The sequence below is a fragment of the Mustela lutreola genome, chromosome 7 (genome assembly GCF_030435805.1).
Source record: "Mustela lutreola isolate mMusLut2 chromosome 7, mMusLut2.pri, whole genome shotgun sequence".
Taxonomy (NCBI): Eukaryota; Metazoa; Chordata; class Mammalia; order Carnivora; family Mustelidae; genus Mustela; species Mustela lutreola.
Window position 1 is genome coordinate 66727309 of NC_081296.1, and position 22570 is coordinate 66749878.

Sequence of the window (22570 nt, forward strand, 5' to 3'; positions counted from 1 at the left end):
CCCTGGAATCTGTGTGTGGCAGGCCAGCCTGACAAGCTGGAGGTCACCCAGTGCAGGGAGAGGAGAAAAGCAGTGGGAAGATGGCATGGGTGCCTGCTTGGTCCTAAAGAACCAGGGCCCCTCCTCTGTGAGCTTCTCTGAGACAACTCTGCCTCATTTGTGTCCCTCCTGCTGGGGTGGAGACAGTTGCAGGGAAGCTGAGGAGCGGAAGCAGGGCCCTGTTAGGGCCTCGCCCTAGACTGGCCCAGAGTGCCCTGCTGGCCACTGTCCAGAAGGAGCAGCCAGTGCATTTGCTCCAACTGGTACCCCCAGCCCGGCCAGGCCTGTGTTGGGATGGGATGGTGGCATGTCTCAGGCCCCAGAGCCTTTGCTCTGACTTTTCCGTAGGCTCAGTATGTTCTGAACAGAAAAGAAATAGCAAAACTGAAAAAAAAAAAAAAAAAAAAAAAAAAAAAACCGCTGCGCGTGTGCTGCAGAGCACTGAGGCCCCGACAGCCGGAATTAGAAGCTGTCGCTTAGGGAGCCGAAGGCTGACAGGAGAAGGAGCTGCGGCAGGGAGCAGGCAGGCGCACAATCGGCACTCCCCACTCACTTCCCCTCCACCTGCCGAGCCTCACCCTTTGCAGGCCCCAGGCTGGCAAAAGGGCGTCTTCCCAGAGGCGTGCTACGCTAGGCTCCTAGGCTCCTGTCTGCAGTCTGTCACTCTGTCTGCCGCTGGCCACCCCCTCCCAGACCCCCTTCTTTCCTCCTCAAGTATCACCAGCCCCCTCAGCCTGTCACGTTGCACCAGCTCAGCAGGGTTGGGCCTGGTGGCACATGGCTGGGAGATCCAGAGAGCTGGGGAGGAGTGGGGGGTGCAGGGGATGGGGTGAGTCAGCAGGGGACTCTGGTATCTGAGTCAGCAATGGGACTGAGAAGGGGGTAGGAACCCTTCCCTTGACGTAAAAAGTGAAACTAAGGCACAAGGAGTGGACAGGGAACCTTGCCCCTGGCCCACGGGTACACAACAGGGATTCACCTACCCTGGGCCCTGAGGGAGGGCCTTAACTCCTCCCCAGCACTTCCCCTGCAGCCAGAGATGAAGTCATCTCCAGGGCCCAAAGACTCCAGCATTTTCCCACCCTTTTTCCAGAGTACAGGAAGCAGAGAGGTGGGTATCTGGGCCTCCTGGGAAGCTCCCAGCCTCTTGTGCTCTCCTAGTCCATTCCTGGGCTTCCCAGCTCCACCCTGGGGGCCCAAGGACTCTGCCTGGTCTGGTCTCCTTGCCCTCAGCAGTCATTGGCAGAAGCTAGGGACTCTCCAGTGGGCTCTTTTTGGTGTTGGCTCTGGCTTATGCCCACGTGCTTGGGTCAGTGAATTCCTCTAGCTTGGATCATCATTCCTGTAAGGCTATATCCCTGGGCTGGCAGAGAGATGGGGCAATTGAGTGCCCAGCAGGAGAGCTAAAGACAGGGCACTGCTCTGGGGTACAGGTATCCCACTCTTGACTATAGCCAGTGCGTGTGAAAACCAGATGTGTCAATGACAGGCCTTACTCCTGTGATTGGGCAGGGCTCCTAGTCCCAACCTGTAACCAGGGAACACTAGGATCCCAGAGGTCAGGGCCCCAGAGGGATGGAGGGTAGTGGTGGTGGTTCCGTTTATTTTCCGAAGGCACGGGGCTCATAGCTAATGGCATTTGTAATAACTCTCTGATGAGAAAACAACCTCTTCCCAGAATCAATCCCCACCTGCCTTCCCCCAAGCCAGTGCCTATTCCCATTTGGGATCTGGGATCACGCCACAGGTGCAGTGAACAGCTGCCTACAAACCCGTTTCGAGCAAGTGTTGGATTCAACCATAACCACTTGGTGTAGAATCTGACCGTTGTTACACCTGCCTAAAGGGGTCCAGGTGGCCTGGAAGTTCACAACTCCCCAAGAGGAAGGGGGCACAATTGCCCTAGGCTCTTCTGCTACAGCCCTGAGGGTAGAGACAAGGAAGGGCCACGTCTAGGTGGGGGGTGGAGAAGAGGGGAGACCTCATTTTCCAGTGGTTGTGGCATCAGAGCTGACAGAAAGGGAAGTGAATCCCCTTCAGGCCCAGAAGCAAGGCGATTTCACTGGGCTCTGGAAGGGACCTCACCCTGGGATTCTCCCAGGCCATTTCATTTCAGGAGCATACTCCCATCCAACCCCCCATTTCTCAGCTGTAGAACAAAGACCAGGCTTAGGCAGGAAATATTGGGAGGAGGATTCTCTTTAGTAAGAGTGAGGAGGAGAAAAATAAATAATTCTCAAAGGTGAGAAAAATGATGCTAACCTTATTAGGCAGCCTGAGCAGGGGTACATACTGAGGATGTACCCACCCCCCACCAGGCCTAGGAGAGTCCCCCCAAAGGCCTTCTTTAGCTCTCCCTACTAGCCAGAGGCCCAGTCGTCTCAGCAGACAGCTGAGGCAGCTTTTCCATGTCAGCTTCCCATCCCCCACAGGCAGAAGGCCAGGGAAGGGACCTCAGCCCAGGATCCTGGAAGCAGCTGTCCCCAGGGAGCTCGGACAGGCTCTGTATCAGGGAACTGACAAGGTGGCCGACTCAAGACAGGTCTGAGAAGGGGCTTACAGCAGAAGGGTTAGGAGTTTGGTCCTGCTTGACCTAGAGGGGCTTCAGTGGAGGCTCCAGACAGCTAGGCCTAACCCTCCAGGAAAGGACACAGAGTCCAGAGTGGGGCGTCACTGGTGACACACTAAGGAAAGGAGAGTGGTGCCACGACCCCATTTTCTGCCTCTCAGTCCATATCCTTTTGCCCTCAACAAATGTGAGACACTCAGAGGCAGAGAAGAAGGATGAGGAGTAGGAAGTCAGATTGGAAAGGACCTTGAAACCTCAGATGGGCCCCTGCCCTGATGGTACCTGTTTCCGGCCTCCTCCTCTAGCCTGGTTGTTGAGGAAGGGACTCCAGAGTCCAAAAGAGTCCCAGCTTCCCACAGCCTTAGAATGGGCCTTTCCTCCTGGGGGAATGGAACCCCATCCGAGAGAAGAGTGAATATCCTTACAGAATGTCCCAGTGGGGTGAGGGCATCAGAGGCGGCTCTCCTCGGCGCCTGCCTTTGCTGTGAGTGGGTCCTGGTCACACAGCTCCCTGAAGGCCTCATAGGGCCTCTCAGGCTTGTCCTTGGCCTCAGAGGGTAAGCAGTTCCTGAGGCAGGCCTTCACTGACTCCTTCACCTCAGCCTCCAGGCCCTTCATCCGGACTTCGTACTCTGCTAGCACCTCCTGCTGGAACTGTAGGGACAAGACCACCACCTGGCTCAGGAGGGGCCCACCTGCTCACTGTCCCTCCCCTGGATAGTCAAACATGGAGATGCCCAGTCTGTTCAGATCTTCCAGGAGACGGGTGGTGAGGGGTAGTGGAGACCATCAGGGAGCCTGCCAGAGAAGGGGATCCCAACCAAGTAAAGAGCTGTAGAGCTGCCTCATCTTAAAGGGCCCCAGGATCCCGCAGGAATGAGGACCTGCAGCCACCAGCAAGGGGTGAATTCCCTTCCTGCCCCCACCCATCTCCTGACTGGCAGCTCCCCAGTGCAGGACAACTCTCCTGGCGGGCAGGGCAGTAGACCCTGTCACACCTGCTTTTCCATCTCCCGGATCTGTTCCAGGCAGGCTGCCTGCTTCTCCTCCAGCTTCTCCTGGTGCTTCTCCAGGTTTTCTGTCATCTGGGTGGGAGTGAGAGGCAGGGAATCAGGACAGCCCAGACAGGCAACCTGACTTGGAATCCAGCTAGTCCCTTATCCAGCAATAGGACTTGGGACGAATTTGTTAACCTTTGAACAGTTCTTTTTAAATATATAAAATGAAGATAAGAGTCTGTCTTGCTGGGTTGTGCAGGACTGTATGAGACAGTTCCTGGCTTAAAGCATACCACACAAGATCTGGATTCAGTAAACAGACCCCATAGAATCCCCCTCCCAAGCAACCCAGCTCAGCCAGCTCTGTTACTGTTGTTAATAGACCCAGGAGAGCTTTAAGTCCATTCTCAGCAGGGCTTTACTTCCTCTTCTGACTCTTTGGAGCCTCAGGAAGTCCCCCTCACTCCCTCATACCCACCCATCCCAATGCCATCCTCCCCTGGCCAGCTAGCCCTTGTCATTTTCATCCAGGGCAGCTGGCCAGAGACAGATCTCTTTAGGCTGGTACCCTAACCTCCACATAAAGGCCAGAACCCTGGAGTGGTCCAGGAGCTCCATCTTCCCTTCACTGCCTCCTCCCATCCCCAGCTGCATGGGCCACTCAGGACTGTGTGCTTCCTGAAGACAACTTAAAAGCCTGGGACCACCCCATCCCTTCTATGTAGAGCATGAGTGTATGTGTGTGTGTGAAAGACACAGCTCTTACACACCTGCTTAATGACTTGCACCACCTCCTGGATGTGAGAGTTGTTAATCTCTCTCTTCAGTCTGTTGGGGTGATCAGAGTTTCAGAGAGGGCAAGAGGCCCTTAGGAAGAGTTGGGTATGACCAAGTCTTTTCAGGGTGTAGACCAAATGAGAACTCTACCATAGGAGCAGATACCGCCCGAGGGTGGGTGGGAGGGGGGGCAGGACGGTGGTGGTAATCATAGGAAGCCAAGGAGGAGGTTAAGGGGCCTTTGGGAGCTCCAGGGGCTGTCTGAGGAGAGGGCTTGGTTTCACCATCCTGTTCCTATGATTAGTTTTCCCTGAAATTCTCTTTGCTCAGGGTGATGGCTTCTGTGGCCCATGGAGAACGCTCTGATCAGAGGCGACAGAAATGGGGTGACCTTCCAGAGCCACGGGACAGGCACATCTCTGGGAAGCGAGTCAGGATCCACTTACAGGGAGGTCCCCTTCCCACCTAGTGTGGTCTCTGCTCAGACTGGCCCTGGAGTTTGAGTCAAGGGCGCACCTTTCCTGAGCCATCTTGTCAGGGGTGACTTTGACCATGGCCTGAATCCGCTCCAGCCTCTTGGCCTCCAGCTTTTTCTTCATCTCTTTGGTGTCACTACAGAGAGACAAACATCAGGGAGATGTTCTGTGGGACCTGAGCCCTCCCGGTGGGAGGTGAGGGTCAGGCATGGGTGGGAGGCAATCATACATCTCCAGGGTCTCCTTGAGGGTCTTCAGCTCTGCCGCCTGCTTCTCTCTGGCCAGCTCCATCATCTTGGCGATTTGCTGCGGGGCAGTGCAGGGACCGGCTTAGTTAGAGAAGCCCTTTGCTGTGCGGAGGCTGGGGCAGGGGCAGGGGCAGGTTGGTTGGGTTGTGGCTCCCGCCCCTCCCCCCGCGCAGGCACCTCAGCCACGTGCTGCTCTTTGCGCTTCAGGATGCACTCGTACTGCTCCTCACCCTGCTGCAGCAGCTCCAGCTCTAGCCGGTCCTGCAGCTCACGCGCACGCGCGTCCGCGCCCTCGGAGCCCTCGCGGCCCTCGCCCGGCGCGGGCCCGGCGGCCTCCTCGCACTGCAGGGTCCTGCGGACGCCACGTGGGGACCGGCCTTGAGCCCTCGGCCGCCCCCAGCCCGCCGGCGCCGGAGGGCTGAGCCCGCCGCTGCCGCCGCAGCTGCCCTTACCTCTTCTTTCGAGAGCCCTTGCCAGGGCCGAGCCGGCGGCCCCCGCAGCCCCCCGCGCTGGGCTGCCCCAGCCCGGCCAGCTCCGCCGCGCCCCTCTGCAGCAGCTCCTCCCAGCGCCGCGCGCCGCGCCGCTCCAGGTCCCGCAGCTCCTTCTCGTGCCGCCGCTGCAGCTTCAGGACGCCCTTCAGCTCCCGCAGCTCCTCCGGGCTGGCGGTCTGGGGCTCTGCGGGGGCCGGGGTGAGGTGCGCGCCGCCCAGGAGCCCCCCATTCCCACCCCACGGGGTCCTGGACCATCCCCCGGGCTCGTTCTCAAGATCACTCGGACTCAGCAGGCCTTACCCGTAGCTTCTTTCATAGCCTCCTCCTTGGCCCTGGCCCCAGCTGCTGCAAGAGCCACAGGGTGGGCTGACAGGGGTCCCGGGGTAGGGGTGGGGGGTTGGTTCTGGCCGGCTCCTCCCCGACCCCTGGTGTGGGGGGTGTGGCAGGATGGACCCCCTGCAGCGCACTTTCCCAGCAGTCTTTCGCATCCCAAGTGAAAGTGTGTTTTGGGGGGATATTTCTGTGGGTACCGCTGGAGAGGTCAAGGCCCTTCCATTCTGCGGGAGGATACTACGGTGCATACCTGCAGACCCATTGCTCGTTGGGGCCAAGGCCCCGTTGACCGGGCGGACAATTGGACTCCCAAGTGGGAAGGGTTTCTGTGTAGGGAGAATAGATTAAGAACAAGGCTCCAACAGCTCTCTCTGCCTCTCAGCCTAGGACCCTGGCCCCTCCCTCATCCTCCCTCCGAGGGCAAAGCTCCTGGACCAGGCAGCACAGACCTCAGGCAGACCTTCCATGGCTTCCTTGAGCTTCACAGACTTCTTGTCATGGGCACTGAAGAACTTGATGGGATTGGCCAGAGCCACGGTGAGATCTGGGTGCATAGGGGCATCCTGGGACTGGTGTGGAGTTGCCCCTGGAAGGCACCCCCATCCCACCTACCCCCAGACTATCCTATCATACCCAACTCTGGAGGTTGGCTTGAGGAGGAAGAGGTGGAGTGGACCACCTACCTGCCCAGGTGTCAGGTACATAGTCCTTCAACTCCAGGAAGACAAAAAGGGCGGGCATGGTAAGGGGCAAGTTGCTCTCGCTATGCAGGCACAGATGGTGGTAGCCTGTTGGGCAGGACGGGTTGGGCGGTAAGCCATGCCCAAGGCCACCCAGCACTGTAGGAGCAGCCCAGTACTCAAGGCCTCTGGTTTAGAGGAAGGGAGACCAGAGTCTGAGTCTGGTTTTGTACCTTCCTCCTTATGTGACGTTGGACAGTTTCCTTTAAAGCTCTTGAGATTTTCTTTAGCTGTGAAATGGGGTGAATAGGATCTCCCTCATGTGGTTATGGTTAGGATTAAGTGAGAAAGTGTTATAAACCCATAACTCATCTTAGGTTTCCCATAAGTATCAGGTCCTTGGTAAATTGCCCCAGTAGTTCCAGAAAATTATAGGCATTCTGTGGCAGAGGCCCCACTGCTGTCAGTTTCCTCTTCTTGCCCCAGTCCTTCTACGTGAGAGGATTAGGTAAGGTCTCAGGGACATCCCCAGAAGCTGCTGCAGCGCTGGGACAGGCTCCTAATGCTGGCCTTGGTCTCAGACTGACTAGCAACAGCAAAGAAGGACTCCATCCTTACCAGAATTCAGGGCATTAATGGGGATGATGCGGTGTCCAAGAAATTTGTTGCCTTCCTCCAGTACAGCCACCCTGAGGGATGCCAGCTCAGGCATCAAGATCTAGGGAGAGTTTGGGACAGGACAAGCTGGGGAGGGGAGAGGATGGCCATGCTGCCCACGTCCCTGGCTTCAGAAGTCTTAGTGTCAGTGTGAGAACATGGCAGGTGTTACCAGATTTGGCGAGGACAGAGGGCACACTCTTAGGCCACACACATAGGCATCCTCTTAGCTCATGCCATGGCTGGTCCACACAGGGGAGAAGGGTTGGCTAGGCAGCCCAGGGCTTGGGGGTCCTGGTGCAGACAGTCCTGAACAGCCTTACCAATGAGTATTGAATCAGGACAAAAGACCCCTGCTGGACTGGGACTCTGTACCCTGGACTAGGAGTTCACATTTCTGCCTCTCATCCTAACATGAACACACATGTGCGTGAACACACGTGCACCTGCGCGTGCACATACACAGATTCACACATAAAATTGTTCAGTAAGTAAATTTCAGTAAATGTGAATTTTGGACTCTTAAAAATCAGGAGGGCACAGGGCGAGGGGTAGGGAGAGCTGAAAAATCAAGGACTGTTATTTAGTTCTCTTTTCTATGAGTAGAGGCCAAGAAGTGGGGACAGATCCCAGCCCTTGCCACGCCCTAGCTCCCCACCTTCTCAAAGACAAAAGGCTCCTCCTTCCAGACAGGATTGATGGAGTTGGCGGTGGGTGACAGCTTCGTGCGATAGCGCCTCTTGGGGTCCCCGGGAAGGCCAAAGAGTTCCACTTCCACATATGTGCGCACACTGCGATCTGACAGGAACTGTCCAGAGATGACCTGGGGACCCATGGGAGGCCAGCCTCAGCTCTCTACCACCCCCCACCCAGAGCTCTTGCCTCTAACCTAGAGCCTCTAGCTCCTGGAGCTGAAGCACCTGTTCTTGGCTACTGTGAAGAACCCCATCCAGCTGGGGCCATGTGGCTCAAGGACTTCGGCTAAGCTCTGGGCCACTAGGTGCTTCCAGCATTCAGGGAAGAGTCATGGGCCTCCCCACCTTCCTCCCCAGGCAAAGAAGGAAAACAGCACCCTCCCTCCCCGAGGTCCTGGGGCTCCTGCAGCCCCACTCTGCCCACTCTTCTCCCCTCCCCCACCCCAGCCTCAGCCCTTCCCCTTGGTTTCCATGGGGACCAAGAGGCAGCCTCCAGTGCTGAGGAGGAGGCAGTTTCCAAGGCAACTCTCTACTGCAAGAACTGGCTTGGGCTGAAGTTTTCAGGATATCAGGGGAGGGGGTTGGGAGTGGAGGAGTAGAGCTCCTGTGTCCCAGCCCTCCCAGCCACATGTCTGCCTCAGGGGCTTGCCGTGATGGAAAGGGTGGTAGCCACCACCACGTCGATGCGGTCCACTGAGAAGGGGTTGAACTGCTTGTCCGGCCGCCGCATGAACTCATGCTTGAGGAGGTAGCCACTCTGCCCGTTGAACTCAAACAATGCCATGTTCTGCTGCATGGGCAGGTCTGGGGAGGGGGTTGTGAGACAAGGGCACTCTGTGAGCAAGGCCCTGCCCCACATCTGCACCTAGTCTCGATCTCCTACGTCCCTCAGCCTCTCCCGTCTTGTGGAACGGGAAGCTTGGGTGGACTAGAATGATGAGGGATTCTCATGACCCAGCCTGTTTCTCTAGGGTGTCTCATCACTCAGGAAGGCTCGACAGGTGGAAGTTAGCGGAAGCAAGGCCACGGTCGGTCCGTTACTCACAGTGGAGGCTGAGACCAGTGAAGCCAGGGTTTCTGTGGGCTCATTCAGGCACAGCAGCCAGAACTTGGGCCAGCACTCTGGCCTCATCACATGTGTACTCACTCATACACGTGCCATCATATAGGCGCGAGCCAAGGCATTTATATCCCTAACCGCTGACATGCCCACATGTGCTACCACAGCCTCAGCCAACCTCAGGACTCCAGGTCTGTTCTAAAGACAACCCCCCAGGAATGGGGTGAAAGTAAGAGAGGCAGAGAGCGGGTGCAGGTTCTTAGGGGCCTCGGAGTACCCTCACCCATGGTCTGGAAGTTGAGGGCCACCATCTGGCAACCGGCGTTCCAGAACATCTGGGGCATGTAGTTGGAGGAGTCCATGCGTGTGCCCTTCGGGTAAATGCGACTCATCTGGCGCTTGTTGTAGCTACCTGGGAGTTGAGGAGCTAGCCCGAGGCCTGTCCACACCCGGAGGACCCAGCAGCTCCCTCTGTGCACCCTGTCCCCAGGCCTTCCCCACCCCACCACCCCACCTGGGGACCCTGGCTAGGGAGGCCTCAAGGATACTCCACGAACTGCACTGAGGCCTTGGAGAGCAGGTCATAGGCCTTGAGCTCTGTGAAGGACGAGATGACGTAACTTCTGTTTTTCTCTGTGTGGGAGAGAAAGGTGGGGGGGCTGTCAGGTGGGTTCCCCCGACCCCGGCCCTCCTCCCTGCCCTCCCTTCTGGGGTAGCTCCCTCCAGCACAGACATCCCTTCAACCTAGCAATCCCCCAGGCTCAAGTGTTGAAGAGGCCAAACTGCTATGCAGTCTGGGTGGGTAACGGTGGGCTGAGGGTGAAGGATATGGGCGGGAGATATGCACGCGGAGGGGGTGTGGGCCACAGTTCTGGAGGGTGAGGGGCGCAAGCCTGGGATGGCACAGAGAAGGGGAGCCCAGGGGGTCAGGAAGACGGGAGGATGTGCAGAGGGTGAGCACTCAAGCTTTGGCTGAAACGTGAGGGCTGGGGCCATGGGTGGGAGGTGTACACTGGAGGTGGGGGGGGGGGCAGGCATGCCTGGGGTTGGCCTAGGTGGGGGCTGCGGACTGCGGGTTCCAGGCCCTAGCAGTCAGTGCGGTAGAGGCCTACACTGCACAAGTGTGTGTAGAAAAAGGTGTCCACCTCAGGGGCACGCCCCGCTGAGAAGAGCAGTGAAGCTAAGTAGTGTGTGTGCACACAGAGAGGGAGGGTTGCGAGGGAGGGGCAGATGTACCCTGGCCGGTTTCTCTGCCTGTGGCTCTTCTCTGGAGCTCTGACGCCCTGCCCTGCGGGGTCAGTGCTCCTGGGCGTGGGCCAGCCCCAGGCACCATTTGGCCCCCCAGGAGCCACAGAGCCTGCAGGAGGCTGCAGGAGCCCCAGGCCAGTAGGGTTCAGATGGCCTGTCCTAAGTGGCCTGCCTGTCACCGACACACTCCAGAGCATTCTGGTTGGTGCCAAGTTCCTTAGTACAGCACAGGGAAGCTAGGAGCCACTGCCACTGAAAAAAGCCCTTTGCCTGCCTCCTCTGCTGGCTCTTTCTATAAATAGAGCCCCCACGTCCAAGAAAGGGGGGATCCCTTTTCCCCTTCCTCCCACCCATCCAGCTGCTCTACTGTCAGGACATACTTCTCAAGGGCCTTCTCCTGAGTCCAGCCTAGCTTCCCGCTAGCATTTTCCTCCCACCACGTGCTCACTTACGGGCAGAGAACTCAAAGGAGATGAACTTGGTGGGCTGGATGTAATTCACTAGGCTGGACATCTCCTCGTAAGCTGTCACCTCTAGGCCTGCTGTGCCCTAGGGAGGAGAGGGGAGGATGGAGAAGGGGAGGGCAACCCAGGCAGGTGGCCCCATGCCAGCTCCTGGAGGGCTCCGCCCTGGGGACAGCAGGAGGGGTTCGGGGCTGCCCCCTACACACCTCATCCGACTGCATCTTCTTGAGCTCCTCCTCATCCAAGTTTCCCGACTCCTCCTCCTCCTCTTCCACCTCTTCCTCCTCCGGCTCTGCCCCGTCCTCACCAGCCCACACTGCCACACGCACATCTTTCAGCACTGGGACCACGGTCCCTACACGTGGCCTCCAGGCCCAGCCCCTCTCTCCCCCTCTAGGCGCTTCCACACCCTGACCCCTCGCCACCCGGGCTGACTCACCTGGGTCCTCTCCCACCGAGGCTCTGGGTGGGCAGTTGTTCTCAGCACCCCCACCCGGCTCCTTGCTGGGGGTTGCTGGGACAGAAAACTGGTTCTTTTTGTTCTTGATGAGGATCTTGCCTCGGAGATCCTCAGGGCTGGGCAGGGGGATGCCTGGTTTCAACTGTGGGAGAGAGATGGTCAGCACCATCTCCATGCCTTCAGGGTGCAGCCTAAGCTCCTTCTTCCCAAGCTGTGTTCCATCTGCCCTGCCTGTTCTCCTGCCCTGCTTCGCCTCCCACAATTTCCCCCATCTTGAGCGGTGCTCCTGCCATCCCAACTTACCCAGTTTCCTCAGACAACACTCTTCTCCCTCACTTGCCTAGAATGCCATTTCCTTACTCTCATCAAGATAAATCCAGTTACCCCTTGGATTCCAGCTTGCCATCCTTTCCTCCAGGAAGCCCTCCCTGATGCCCAGGTACTCCCATAGCAGCCACTGGTTGCGCTGGCTTGGTTACTTGTTTATGGCCCCACTAAAGGTGAGTGACCTGAGAGCTAGGACTGTGTCTTTGTCACTAACAGGCCCCTTAAAGCCCAGCACAGTGCCTGACACATGGTAAGTGATAGGATCCTGGCCCCACAATCCTCCCAGATAAATCCCAGCATCCTCTGGGGACATCTGCCTCCTTAACCTGGCCACCACGCTTCCCCAGGCCCCCTGCCCCCAGGCCCAGATGTCCCATAGTGAAGTCCACTCACTGGGAACTTTTCCAAGGGCTCTGTGAGCAGCATCTCCCCAAACGTCATCCGGCAGTATTCAGCCATCTTGGCCTGTTGGCGGGGTCTGCAGGGAGCAGAACTGACGTAGGGTTCAGCAGCTCCACCCCCTCTTGTCCATCCTTCTGGACCCCTGACCCAGGTCATCTCATTGGGGATGCAGGGAGGTAGGGACATAGGCAGCAGAGCCTGAGGTCCTGAGGAGCTTGTATGAACACCCTGGGCAGTGGGAGAGCTGCAGGGCATGACTAGAGGTGGGGGAGGGCTGCGGGAAAGCAGATGCGGGCAGGAGATGGGGACAGGGGAGAGAAGGAGGCCAAACAGGTCTGGTCTGATACGCACGAGTCCACATGGTTTTCAAATGACAGAATGACAGGATAGGGGGAGGTCTTAAAGGCACTTTCTGCAATGGCTTCAATTGCTTCCTGGAGGAGAAGAGGGCCGGGTGGGGAGGTGGTCAGTGGCCCAGGTCCCTCCTCACCCACCCCACCCCACTCCACCCCTGCCCCCAGCGGCACCCTTCTCCACTCCCCAGTTTCAATATGCAGAGAACTGGAGGGTCCCCGTTGGCCCTGTCTCCTAGGGTCCCCTCTAGTCCCCTCACTGATCTGAGGCCTCCCAGCCATCCTTCTTTTCTATTTTCACCCGCTCCCCTAATCCCTACACTGGGGCCCTTCCCTAGTGCCACTGCCACCAGCTTCCATGCCCGCCCCGAGTCTGACCTTGAAGTAGATGTCTGTGGTCATGGTGAAGCCATGGGTGATAATGGGCTCCTCGTCAGGGGGCTTGCCCTTCCAGCAGTCCAGCTCCACGCAGCGGCAGCCGGCCAGCAGCACCTGGCGGTACATCTCGGCCGACGACAGGCCAGAGAACTGGCCGGCTGAGCCAGAGCAGAGGGGAGAGGCCGGTCCAGCTCACCCCCGCCCACTCCCACACCGTCTGTCCTTTTGCAGCCCGCTGGCTCGCCCCGCAGAGGGATGGATTCAGGGGAACAGGAGCTGCACCCACACCCCAAGAGGAGAGAGCACCCTGGTCACCTGTCAGGTAAGTGTTGTGTGAGGAGTTGATGAAGTAATGGTTGAGGGGCTGCGTCATGTCCTGGTGGAGAAGCAGCTTGTCCTGGGCCAGCACGCTGTTCTCAGGCCCGCAGAGAAACCACACCATGCCCTCGGGGGAGAGCTGGCCTGGGGGTGCGGGGCAGAGGCCGGAGGGGAGAGCTGTCAGGGTTGCAGCCCCTGAGCAGGGCGGGTCAGGCCACAGAGGGGAGGGGCTCCCTGAGTCCTCACCCCTCTGCACGTTGATGCCACTGGGCTCATACTTGTCGATGAGGCCCCGCACCTGGTCAGGCCGTGCCAGTGGAAACAGCAGAGAGTTGAGACGGGGGTCCCTCTGTTTCTGGTTGATGAACTTGGTCAGGTGTTCTTTGGTCATGTAGGGTTTGGCCTTGGCGTGGCTGCAAGCCAGAGAGGGCACAGGTCTGTGGCCCCCCCACCCCGGGGCTAGAGAGCACGGACTACCGCCTTCTCCAGAAAAGCCACCTAATTCCCAGCAAGGCAAGGGGATTTTAGCCACCAGCCCCTTCCCCAGGCCCAGCCCAAACACGGAAGCTCACTAGGAAGTGAAGATCTCGTCTATTTCTGGCCGAGGACAGAGGCTCATGAGGAAACTCTTGTAGACGGATTCTGGGAAGTCCTCAGGATTGATGGCATCGTTCTGGGGGAAGAATGACCTGATCATTGCTGCACCCACCTTTTCCATGCTAAAAACCACAAATGAAGCCCAGACCTGTACAAGGGAGCCTGTCAGAGGGAGGGCTCAGGGCAGGCAGAGCAGCACGGAGCAGGCTTCTGAGCACCCACTTTTCAAAGGGCTGGTTGCTGAGCAGAGAGCATGCTGAGCTGGTCTGTCTTGACCCTGAACTTGGACACTGGCTAGTCCCTTGGCTGGGGCAGGATCAGAACTTGGAACAACCACAGAAGGAAGAAGAAAGGGTTAGAAGTAAGCAGGTCTGCCAGAGCTGTGGGTGGTCTTCTTTCTTTCTTTCTTTCTTTCTTTCTTTCTTTCTTTCTTTCTTTCTTTCTTTCTTAAGTAGAGGGCAGATGTTCCAAAAGAGGCATCTCGAATAGAAACAATGCACCTAACAGCAGAGCCCCCCAGTGCATGAGCAAAGCCTGACAGCAATGAAAGGCAAATAGACAATTCAACAGTAGTGGCTGGAGGCGCCAGGAAGCACGAGGGGTGGCCACAGAAAAGACAAACTGGGCTTCATCCAAATTAAAAAGTTTTGTGTTTTTTTTTTTTTTCCAAATTAAAAACTTCTGTGCTTCGAAGGATAGCGAAAAGACAGTCTACAGAAGAGGGGGAAATATTTGCAAATCAAATATCCAGGAAGGGACAACTCAACAGTAAAGGGACCAAAAAAACCCAGTGGAAAGACAGGCAGAAGATTTGAACAGACATTTCTTCAAAGAAGATGTGCAAATGACCAGTGAACACATGAAAAGATCCTCCATCTCGTTAGTCACTTGGGAACCGCAAACCAAAAACACAAGGAGATACCACTTCACTCCCACAGGACAAGTCCAATTCTAAAAAGACAATAACAAGTGTCATTGAGGAGATGGGAACCTTCGGACATTGTCGGTATGATGGTACAGTGGTCAGTCACTTTGGAAAATGGTTTGGCAGTTCCTCACAATGTTAAATACAGAGTCTCCATGTGACCCAGCTATTCTACCTCTAGGTATACAGAGTGAAAACACACTTCCCGACAAAGCCATGCACTTGAAGGTTCATAGCAGCCTTATTCGAAATGATTAAGATGTGGCCACAACCCAAAGGTCATCAGCTGATGAACACAGAAGCAAAAGGTGATAACTCCAAATCCTGCAATATCACTCAGCGGTGAAAAGGCACAACATGCCGATCTGGACTACAGCGTGGAAGAACCCGGAAACCCTTATGCTAAAGGATTGAAGCCTGATGTCAAAGGTCACGTAGTCTGTAATGTCCAGCTTAGGCAACTTTATAGAAAGAAACTGCAAGGAGATTAGTGGTCTGTGGGGCATCTGTGCCTTTGCATTCCAACCCAGAAAAGCCCCTTAAACATAGTCCAGGATCTGGAAGGGTAATATCAGGCTTAATTTGGAGCTAGAGCAGAGGGTCTGAACAAGAGAGCCAGACCGTATCTCCCTAAGACTGGATCTTGGACCCATTGGCTCCAAGCGAAGAGGGGTCAGTGACTTCTACTGGGACACAAGGAGAGCTGACACGTACGGAGGATGGCCAAGGCGGGAGCTCAGGAGGCAGGAGAGAAGGAGGGTGGAAGTGTAGTAGAGGTCCTGACAGCAGGGCCGTCCGCAGGAGCCTGTTCCCACCTTCTCTCCACCCTCATGCTTGCGTTCCTGTGACCTTCAACATCAAGGGGGCACCAGAATGCTTGAGCTGTGACTTGAGAGGGAGGAGTCTTCCTGGGCCCCTTGTGGACAGGTGACGGATGAGGTCTTAGTTTTATTTATAAATTACAAATTCTTATCATGAGGCAAAACCCCATGGGGTGCAGGTGGTACCCCATACAAAGGCTCTGGCCAAGGGGGCCCCGGGGTCTTGAGATCCACTTCCCTAGCCAGGCGCAAACCCCGGGCTCAGGCTGTATCTGCCCAGAGGGCTCCTTTTTGTAATCCACAGAAGGTCCCTCGTGGGGTGACCCAGCCTACATCTTGTAATTAAAAATCATTTAATCAGAAGGGAAAAAAAAAATAATGTTTTCCTGGGTTGAGCTAAAGGCTAGATCTTGGCAGCTTCAAGACTTGGTCTGTTCCCCTCCCCCCACACTCTGCAGAACTAACCCCTTCCCCACCCTGGGTGCTTGCCCTAAATGCAGTCCACCAACTACTGCCCTCTGTAGCCACCCAGGTGTAGGCAGAGAGACCCAGCTGCTCTGGACCCAGGCACCCCATCCCCACTCCCTGGGATCTCTGTGCCTTGTAACAGAAACCAGTGCTCTGGGGTTAACTGGCTTTTCAGGCTATTGGCTGGGCCCTGCCACCCCCAACCGGGCCTGGCCAGCTCAGGGGAGGGCCTGGGCTGGGCCAGGAAAACCACTCACCTTGCCTTTTGGGAGGTGGCAAGCGCTGAGGGCAGCTTCCACCCGCTTGCGGTCAGCAGGAAACATCTGGAAAAAACTAAAGGAGCAGAGAAAGGCAGGAGCCAAAGAGCCGGATCAGACCTGGAGAAGGAAGGCTTCGCGGAGCTGGGCGGAAGTGTGGGGAGAGGGAGAGCAGGGGAGACTCACTTTTTCACAGGAATCTTCCCTTCGGGGTTGAGCTGCATCTTGAGCTTCACCAGGCTAGTGGGGCAGAAAGTAGCTTATCAAGGCCCTGGGGCTGGCACATGGAGCCCACACGCGGATGTCAGGCACGCAGAGGCCGGGCACACAGGCACTTACATTTTGTCCAAGAAGGTGCTACGGGAGGCATTGGCTGTCAGTGGGTGCTTGACGAGGGCCAGCACATCTTCGGCCCAGCTCTGCAGGACCCCAGAGCACAGCAGTGAGAACCCCTGGCCACACATGGATGCCCCCACCCCCTGCAGCCCAGGCCTGTCCTGCAGGAACCCCGAGCTACCCCAGGTACCCAGCCCCAGGCCTGCGCCGCACACCTCCCCACACACCCTTCGGCACACCTTGCCCACATTCTCCTTATAGGAGACGAAGTTGTGGAAGGTGAGGTCTACCATGTCAGGGCCAGACACCACAGTGAGTGTCTTGAGGAGGAAGTTGTTGTCGGGGAAGTCCATGTTGAAGACGTCCCGGAGCTTCTGGCTCTGCAGGAAGCAGAGTCACAGTGAGGATCAGAAGCGTGCCCCTGTCCCCTCTCCACTGCAGTCCTCCCATTCCCTCCCCACCGCACTAGAACCACTAGAACGGTGGCCATCTAGGGTGGAATCCCATCCCCCCATGGGTGGGCCTCAGCATCTTGGCCTCCCTGACTCCAGGTGCTGGAGTGTGGGCGAAGAGCCCACAGGAAGAGATGAAGCCGGCAGCCCAGCCTGGGTGTGCTGAGTATCGTGTTTGCCATTTTCCATTTGGAGATGGATTCTTAGCTCCCAGTCTCATAGAAGCCTGCTTTCCGCCAGCCCCTTCCTCCAATTTTCCTGCCGGCTTTAGACAAATACAGGCAAGCAAGACGGGGAGTGCGGTGGGCATAAGCCACACTCCCAGGTAGTCTGAGCTGCTCTGGGGCAGGACCTGGCCACCTGACATCTCTTCATAATTCCCTGGTACCAAAGCTCTGGCAAGCTCAGGGGCAGCCACACCCCTTCCTCAACTCAGGGAGGAGGCCCTGCTGCCCAACCTGGGAACTTTTCCTTTTGCTGTAGAGATCAGGCTTGCTACCTCCACAGGGATTCCTGCTCTCCCCGCACAGAGCTTGTGGCCATGCTGAGCCTGGGCTGCCACTGGGCCCGCCTACCTTGGGTATCTTGGCAAACTTCCCAAAGCGGGTATCCCTGATGTTGGTGATATCCAGAAACTCCATCTCCTGGAGTGTGCCCCAGCAGGAGCAAAGAAGGGATGTAGACAAAAAGATCAGTGAAGAATGAAGAACAGAGGGGAGGGAACTTCCAATGCCCCTTCACATCTTGGCCGACTGCCTTCTGTAGAAGCCAAGACTTTCCAGGGTGGCCCCTGGAAGGTTGGTGGACCCCAACCTTCCCTTCCCACCAATCAAGTTCTCCCCGTTCATGGTGAGCCTCCTCCCTTCTTCTGTCCTTTCCTTCCCTGGCCACTCAAGTGACTCCGGAGCTGTGGCCTGCGATTTTGCCCACACTCTCCTGGACTCACCCCAAGCTCCCCCTCCCTCCCCTACATCCCTACAACCCTTCTGGATCTGTCTGAGCCCTCAAGTTTCCCAGAACCACAGGTAGCGAAACAGGCTTTTTCCTTTCCCTCTCCCAGGGCAAATAGCCCCGGCCCACAGGAGCAGAGGCTGCCCCAGAGCCACCCTCCCAGGTCACCGTGTACTCCCTGGGCATTCACACCTCCACCCCTGCACTATCAAAAGGCCGCTTGGACTGAGTGCATCAGCAGGAGCTCAGGGAGGGGGCTGCCTCACCTTATTCTGATATGTCCAATATAAGTAGTAACCCTTGGGATCCACACGGAGGATAACTGGGGAGGCTATTGTGGTTTCCTATAGAAAGAAGTGGTCAAAAGGAAAAGAAATGAAAAAAAAAAAAAAAAAAGACAGAAAAAAAGAAAGGGTCAGCTCTCAGCTCTGAGACCTCAGGCCAAGCTTCCCTGGCCTGGACCAGGGTTTCAGAGCTCACCATCTCCCTGGGAGGTGGCTGACCAGGGACTCTGCAGGCATATTCTTTGCTTTCCAGAGCTCTGGGCTAGGCACAAGCCCTGAAACCTCTGAATCAGGGGTGGGGAGGAGGAGAGAATTAGAGATAGCATTTCTGAAAGAGAAGTTTCCCCTCTAAACGCCAAATAGAGGTTCTCCCTCTAGACCCCAAACATGTCTCGGCCCCCACCTCCCCCTGTTTTCAAAGGCCACAGCTCAGCCAAAGGGGTAGAATGTCTCTGCAAGACTCAGTGCTGCCCCTCAGGAGAACTCAACACAGTGAGAGCTAAGAACCCAGCTCCTGCACTTGCACTCGAGGCCCTACACCTGCTACCTGGCTTCCCACAGGCCCCATCCCTGCGTCCACAAACCACTCCTCAAAGAACCCATCCCCAGCCAATCCAGCCAGTCCATGTCTATGGTCTCCCACAGACTCCAAGCGCATTCCCACCTCCAAGCCTAAGAACCCAGCCCTCCCCTGCATGAAATACCTTCAAAGAGCCCCCCAAGTCTCCCCTCTTCTGAAAAGCCTTCCATGAAACACACTAGAATGGTGTGTATGTGGTTTGCACAGCTAGAAGCCTATCCATAAAAATCCCTGAGGGCTTGTGGACTCCAGGGAAACCAGTCTGTGCAGTAGCTAAGCTAAACTATAAGTCTGTGTGCTAGACCCATGAGCTCAGGGATCCCTGTTTGCTGAAGAAGCCCGGGAATGATCACAGCACTAGCTTCTAAACTCCCATTGCACTCACAGAGTGCACAGGCTCGCCTTCATTTTGATGGTCTTCGTATGCATATAAAACAAGATAATGAATTTGAAGTTTCCAACAAGGCATGGTCGTTGCTGCCCACCGAACAAGACCACGTGCAGAATTTACAAAGGAAATGGTGAAAAAAAAAACAGTTCTCAGGTCAAGGATGGTTAGAGTCTGGGGTAAAAAAACACTTTGTGAGGAGGCTAATTTTGGAGAGAACTATGTTGTGAGCTCTACTCTCTGCCCTCCCCACAGGAGGGTTGGCAGTGCCTGACCCCTCACTTTATTTATTTATTTATTCATTAAGATTTATGTATTTATTCGAGAGAGAGACAGAGAGAACATGAGTGTGTGGGCATGTGCACAAGCAGGGGGAGGGACAGGCGGAGAGAGCAAGAAGCAGACTCCCCACTGAGCACAGAGCACAGCGCAGGGCTTGATCTCACGACCCTGAGATCATGACCTGAGCCTAAATCAAGGGTCAGAGGCTTAACCGACTGAGCCATCCAAGTGCCCCCTGACCCCTCACTTGAAGTGTAGTGAGGGGTTTCGACTCTACTTAAAAAGCTTTGGTCCCCCCTGCAGCTGTGAGGCAAAGTAGACTGAGATCTGACTCCTGCCCAGGAAACTGAGTGTCAGAGGCACTGAGACCCTGGTTGTCCTCGATGAGCCCAAACCCCAGGGTGTGTTGGTGCAGTGAACAGAGTGTATGTGCTGGGGTTCAGAGTGGTCCTGTGGGAAAGAGGGGCAGAGTCCAAAGCTACAGGAAACTGAAGGTCGTAACTGGATTCCAAGGACCTGAAGAAGTAATTTTGAGTGACCTCCCAAAACAGGGATGGCAGAAGGATCCTTATGTAGGGGACCACCAGCTCGGTGGGCAAAGGTCTCCTTACTTTGAGGAGAAGCCTCAAAAAGTGTCCATCAGAGAAGGACTAAGCCCAACATGTGCGAGGCTCAGAAAGCAGGAACCCGTTGATGATAGCGCCTGTTCAGTTAAGAACTTTGCGACCCCCTCCACCTCTCTCCCTGCACCCCATGGTGAGGAGGGCTTGGAGGAAGATCAGAGACCCCTGCCACCAATCTTAGAACACCTACAGCCCACATAAACCACTCCTAGAAGGAGGAGGGCAGAACACATCATCCAAGACTTGAGTTCAGAATTATAACTCACTTCTGAAATAAGACTGCATTTTATGAGGAAAAGTGATCCTAGGATTGTCTATTACCCAGAAGCAAATGGAATGTCTTGTGACTGAGTGTCAAGACTGAATGTCTTGTGGCTGAGTGTCCTTCCACGAGCAGGAGAAGAGCTTCTCCCACCAGATATACTGTGAAGGGACCATGGGAGGCAAAACTGAGCTGGGAGTTGGTTACATCTTTTGCCTCAGGCTTATTCAACGTGGCAGGACATACTCAAGTCATTGGCCGACTGGGCTAAAGGCATTTTGAGCAGAGCCCTGTCTCACAGGAACACATGCCCTGTGACTAGGCTTAGGAGATTCCTGCTCCTGGAGTCAGGATTCTTGGGCCATGCCATGCTCTGCATCAGGGAGGGGAGTGGGGCACCCAGCTACACAGGTACTGGCCTGCAGAGAAGGCCATAGAGCGTGTCCCCACCCCTAATGACCCTCTGCCCAGTCAGGTTACACACACTTCCCAGAGGAACTGAGAGAGGCCACTTCATTTTTCATTCTGAGCCACTTCCCTCATTCCAGAGTCTCCTGGGACCTGTCACCACCATGCCACGTCGCCCACACCACTCGTAGGGAAGCAGAAAGCGTCTCACCAGGGGCCTCCTACCCATAGTCATGGCAACCAGATTACTCAGCCTACCCGAATGGCCAAGAGCCCCAGGCTGCCTTAACTCACAGACTCAGAATCCCCTCATCACACCTGTGAGGAGAATGAGCCAGTCCTAAGGGCCTCCTCCCCCCCCCCCCCAAGAGCCTTCCAGCTTCCTTCCCAGGACCAGCCCACTGTGATTAGTTCATGGGTCTGCCCAGCAGCCTCATGAAGGACCCCACGATGTTCTCTTCGCCTGCCCAAGGGAATCCCTGGCCTGTCCCAACATTTTCAGAAGCCAGGAGGCCCAGAGTCTGGGAAGCAGGCCCCAGTCTGAGAAAGAAAAAACAGCAGAGACAGAGGGACAGGGCAAAGCAGCGGCTTCCCCCTTTCCTTGCCAACAGGCGGGTGGCGGGTGGCGGGAGCTCAGCTGAATGCAGCCTGCAGAAGCAGAAGTCGATCAGTTCCTTCCTAGGCCCCTGGGAGCAGAAGCCTCTGGTTCTCCCTTAGGGTGCCCCTCAGGCTTTATGGCTGCCCCGCAGCAGCTCGGGGGAGAATGGGGCCTCCCTGGGCCAGGGCAGGGCCAGATGGAGAAGAGCAAGAGCAGGGCATCTGTGCTAGGAGTAGGGGCCTGGCCCTGCCATAGCTTTGGGGTCTTTGCTCCCACTCGTGCTGAGATCAGGATGCCCCCTGCTTGTCTTGGGCGTTTGGGGGACGACAGACCCCAATGCAAAGAGAGTCCCTCCCGTGAGAGCACCCCAGTGGGCACATCCTCCCATCCCATCCCGACACAGAGCCCCAGCCCCCGCTGTCCCGGGGTGAGTGTTCAGGGGCACGTACCCTTGCCAGGCTGTCCTGTCTGCTGCCTGGCCAAGCCATACTGGCGCCACACGGGGCAGACATAAACCAGCCCCCCCCCCCAAGCCCCTAATGGCAGGGCGTCACCACCCCAGTGCCCCACTCACATCGTCCCATTTGATGAAGCGCTCCCCTTGGCTCAGATAAGCCTTCACCTTGGGGGGCAGCAGGACGGGGTTGAGGAGAGACATGGTGCTAAGGGTCCCTCTCTGGAGAGGCTGGACAGGCACACACGGGCAGGAGGAGGGAAGGAAGGAAGGCCGGCTGGAGGTGCGCCAAGCTGGGCTCACATGGCATCCGTCCTGAGAGGGTCCGGAAGTCTGGGTACTCTTAGAGCCCCCGGGGTTGCAGCGGCTGGTGGCTGGTGGCAGAGCTGAATGCTTTGGCCAGAGACCCGTCCGCCTTTTAAATTGGCCTCCTCCCACCTGCCTTCAGTAGGGGCGTTGGGGGGAGCTGTGGTCACTGCTCCTGCCCAGGGAGGTTAGGCTCCCCTCCCCAAAGCCCCCGCCCTCCGCGCTCCGCCTGTGTCTCAGCACTTCCTGCTCAGGGCTTCCTTCTCTGTGCTCTTCAGGACTGAGGGGCGGGTTCCTGAGGCCTGGTCTCCTAGGAGCCCAGGCTGGTGGGGTGTTGGTGGTGGGCGGGGGTTCTCAGTCCCAGGAGTAGTCTCTGGTCGGATGAAGCTGAGGGGCTGGAGAAGGAACAATACGGGGACCACGTGGGGTACTGGTGCCCAGGCCGAGCCTGAGGGGAGGGTGTCAGGAGCTCCCAGGGGAAGGGACCTTTGCAGAGGTGGCCTCTAAAGCATAGGAGTCTCTTCCAGGGGCTGAGGAGGCTGGGACACCCCTGGAAGTGGGAGCTGAAGGTGGGGCAGGGCCCAGCTGGGATTGGATGTTTTGAA

General features: G+C 56.7%; 1 protein-coding gene and 1 long non-coding RNA gene across 8 annotated transcripts in view; one reads left to right on the top strand and one right to left on the bottom strand.

The window, feature by feature from the left end:
- Positions 1-2220: 2220 nt before the first annotated feature.
- On the bottom strand, positions 2221-22192 carry PLCB2 (phospholipase C beta 2). Of its 7 annotated transcripts, none has more exons than XM_059181148.1 (32): positions 21780-22186; positions 18047-18124; positions 17405-17473; positions 16617-16757; positions 16381-16460; positions 16228-16281; positions 16042-16117; positions 13546-13646; positions 13220-13386; positions 12971-13117; positions 12656-12813; positions 12276-12358; positions 11916-12000; positions 11175-11337; positions 10942-11051; positions 10724-10820; positions 9572-9656; positions 9307-9431; positions 8613-8767; positions 7927-8091; positions 7230-7329; positions 6615-6719; positions 6381-6475; positions 6182-6257; positions 5899-5940; positions 5560-5782; positions 5285-5459; positions 5089-5165; positions 4900-4995; positions 4377-4434; positions 3607-3693; positions 2221-3262 (listed from the first exon to the last, which is right to left on the bottom strand). In XM_059181148.1, exons 1-32 carry the CDS (start codon positions 21861-21863, stop codon positions 3059-3061), a joined length of 3561 nt encoding a protein of 1186 aa, XP_059037131.1. In that variant the 5' UTR covers positions 21864-22186; the 3' UTR covers positions 2221-3058. The 7 variants fall into 7 exon arrangements, 6 of the variants coding, with proteins under 6 accessions (XP_059037131.1, XP_059037130.1, XP_059037132.1 ...); XM_059181147.1 differs by having other exon boundaries at positions 5899-5943; XM_059181149.1 differs by lacking the exon at positions 5899-5940.
- LOC131836109 (uncharacterized) overlaps positions 12831-22570 on the top strand; it is a 54894-nt gene continuing 45154 nt past the window's right edge. The window contains exon 1 of the long non-coding RNA XR_009355516.1: positions 12831-12977. This is a non-coding gene — a long non-coding RNA (uncharacterized LOC131836109). The remainder of the gene's footprint in view (positions 12978-22570) is intronic.

Bases quoted from the DNA above. Each gene is read 5' to 3' on its own strand.
- PLCB2 (XM_059181147.1), bottom strand. From the start codon at position 21,863: ATGTCTCTCCTCAACCCCGTCCTGCTGCCCCCCAAGGTGAAGGCTTAT. The intron at 13,647-16,041 runs GTGAGTGGTTTT...TTCTTCCCCCAG, and splicing joins GCCACCTCCCAAAAGGCAAG to AACGATGCCATCAATCCTGA. The intron at 6,258-6,380 runs GTCTGTGCTGCC...CTCCCTACACAG, and splicing joins CCATGGAAGGTCTGCCTGAG to AAACCCTTCCCACTTGGGAG.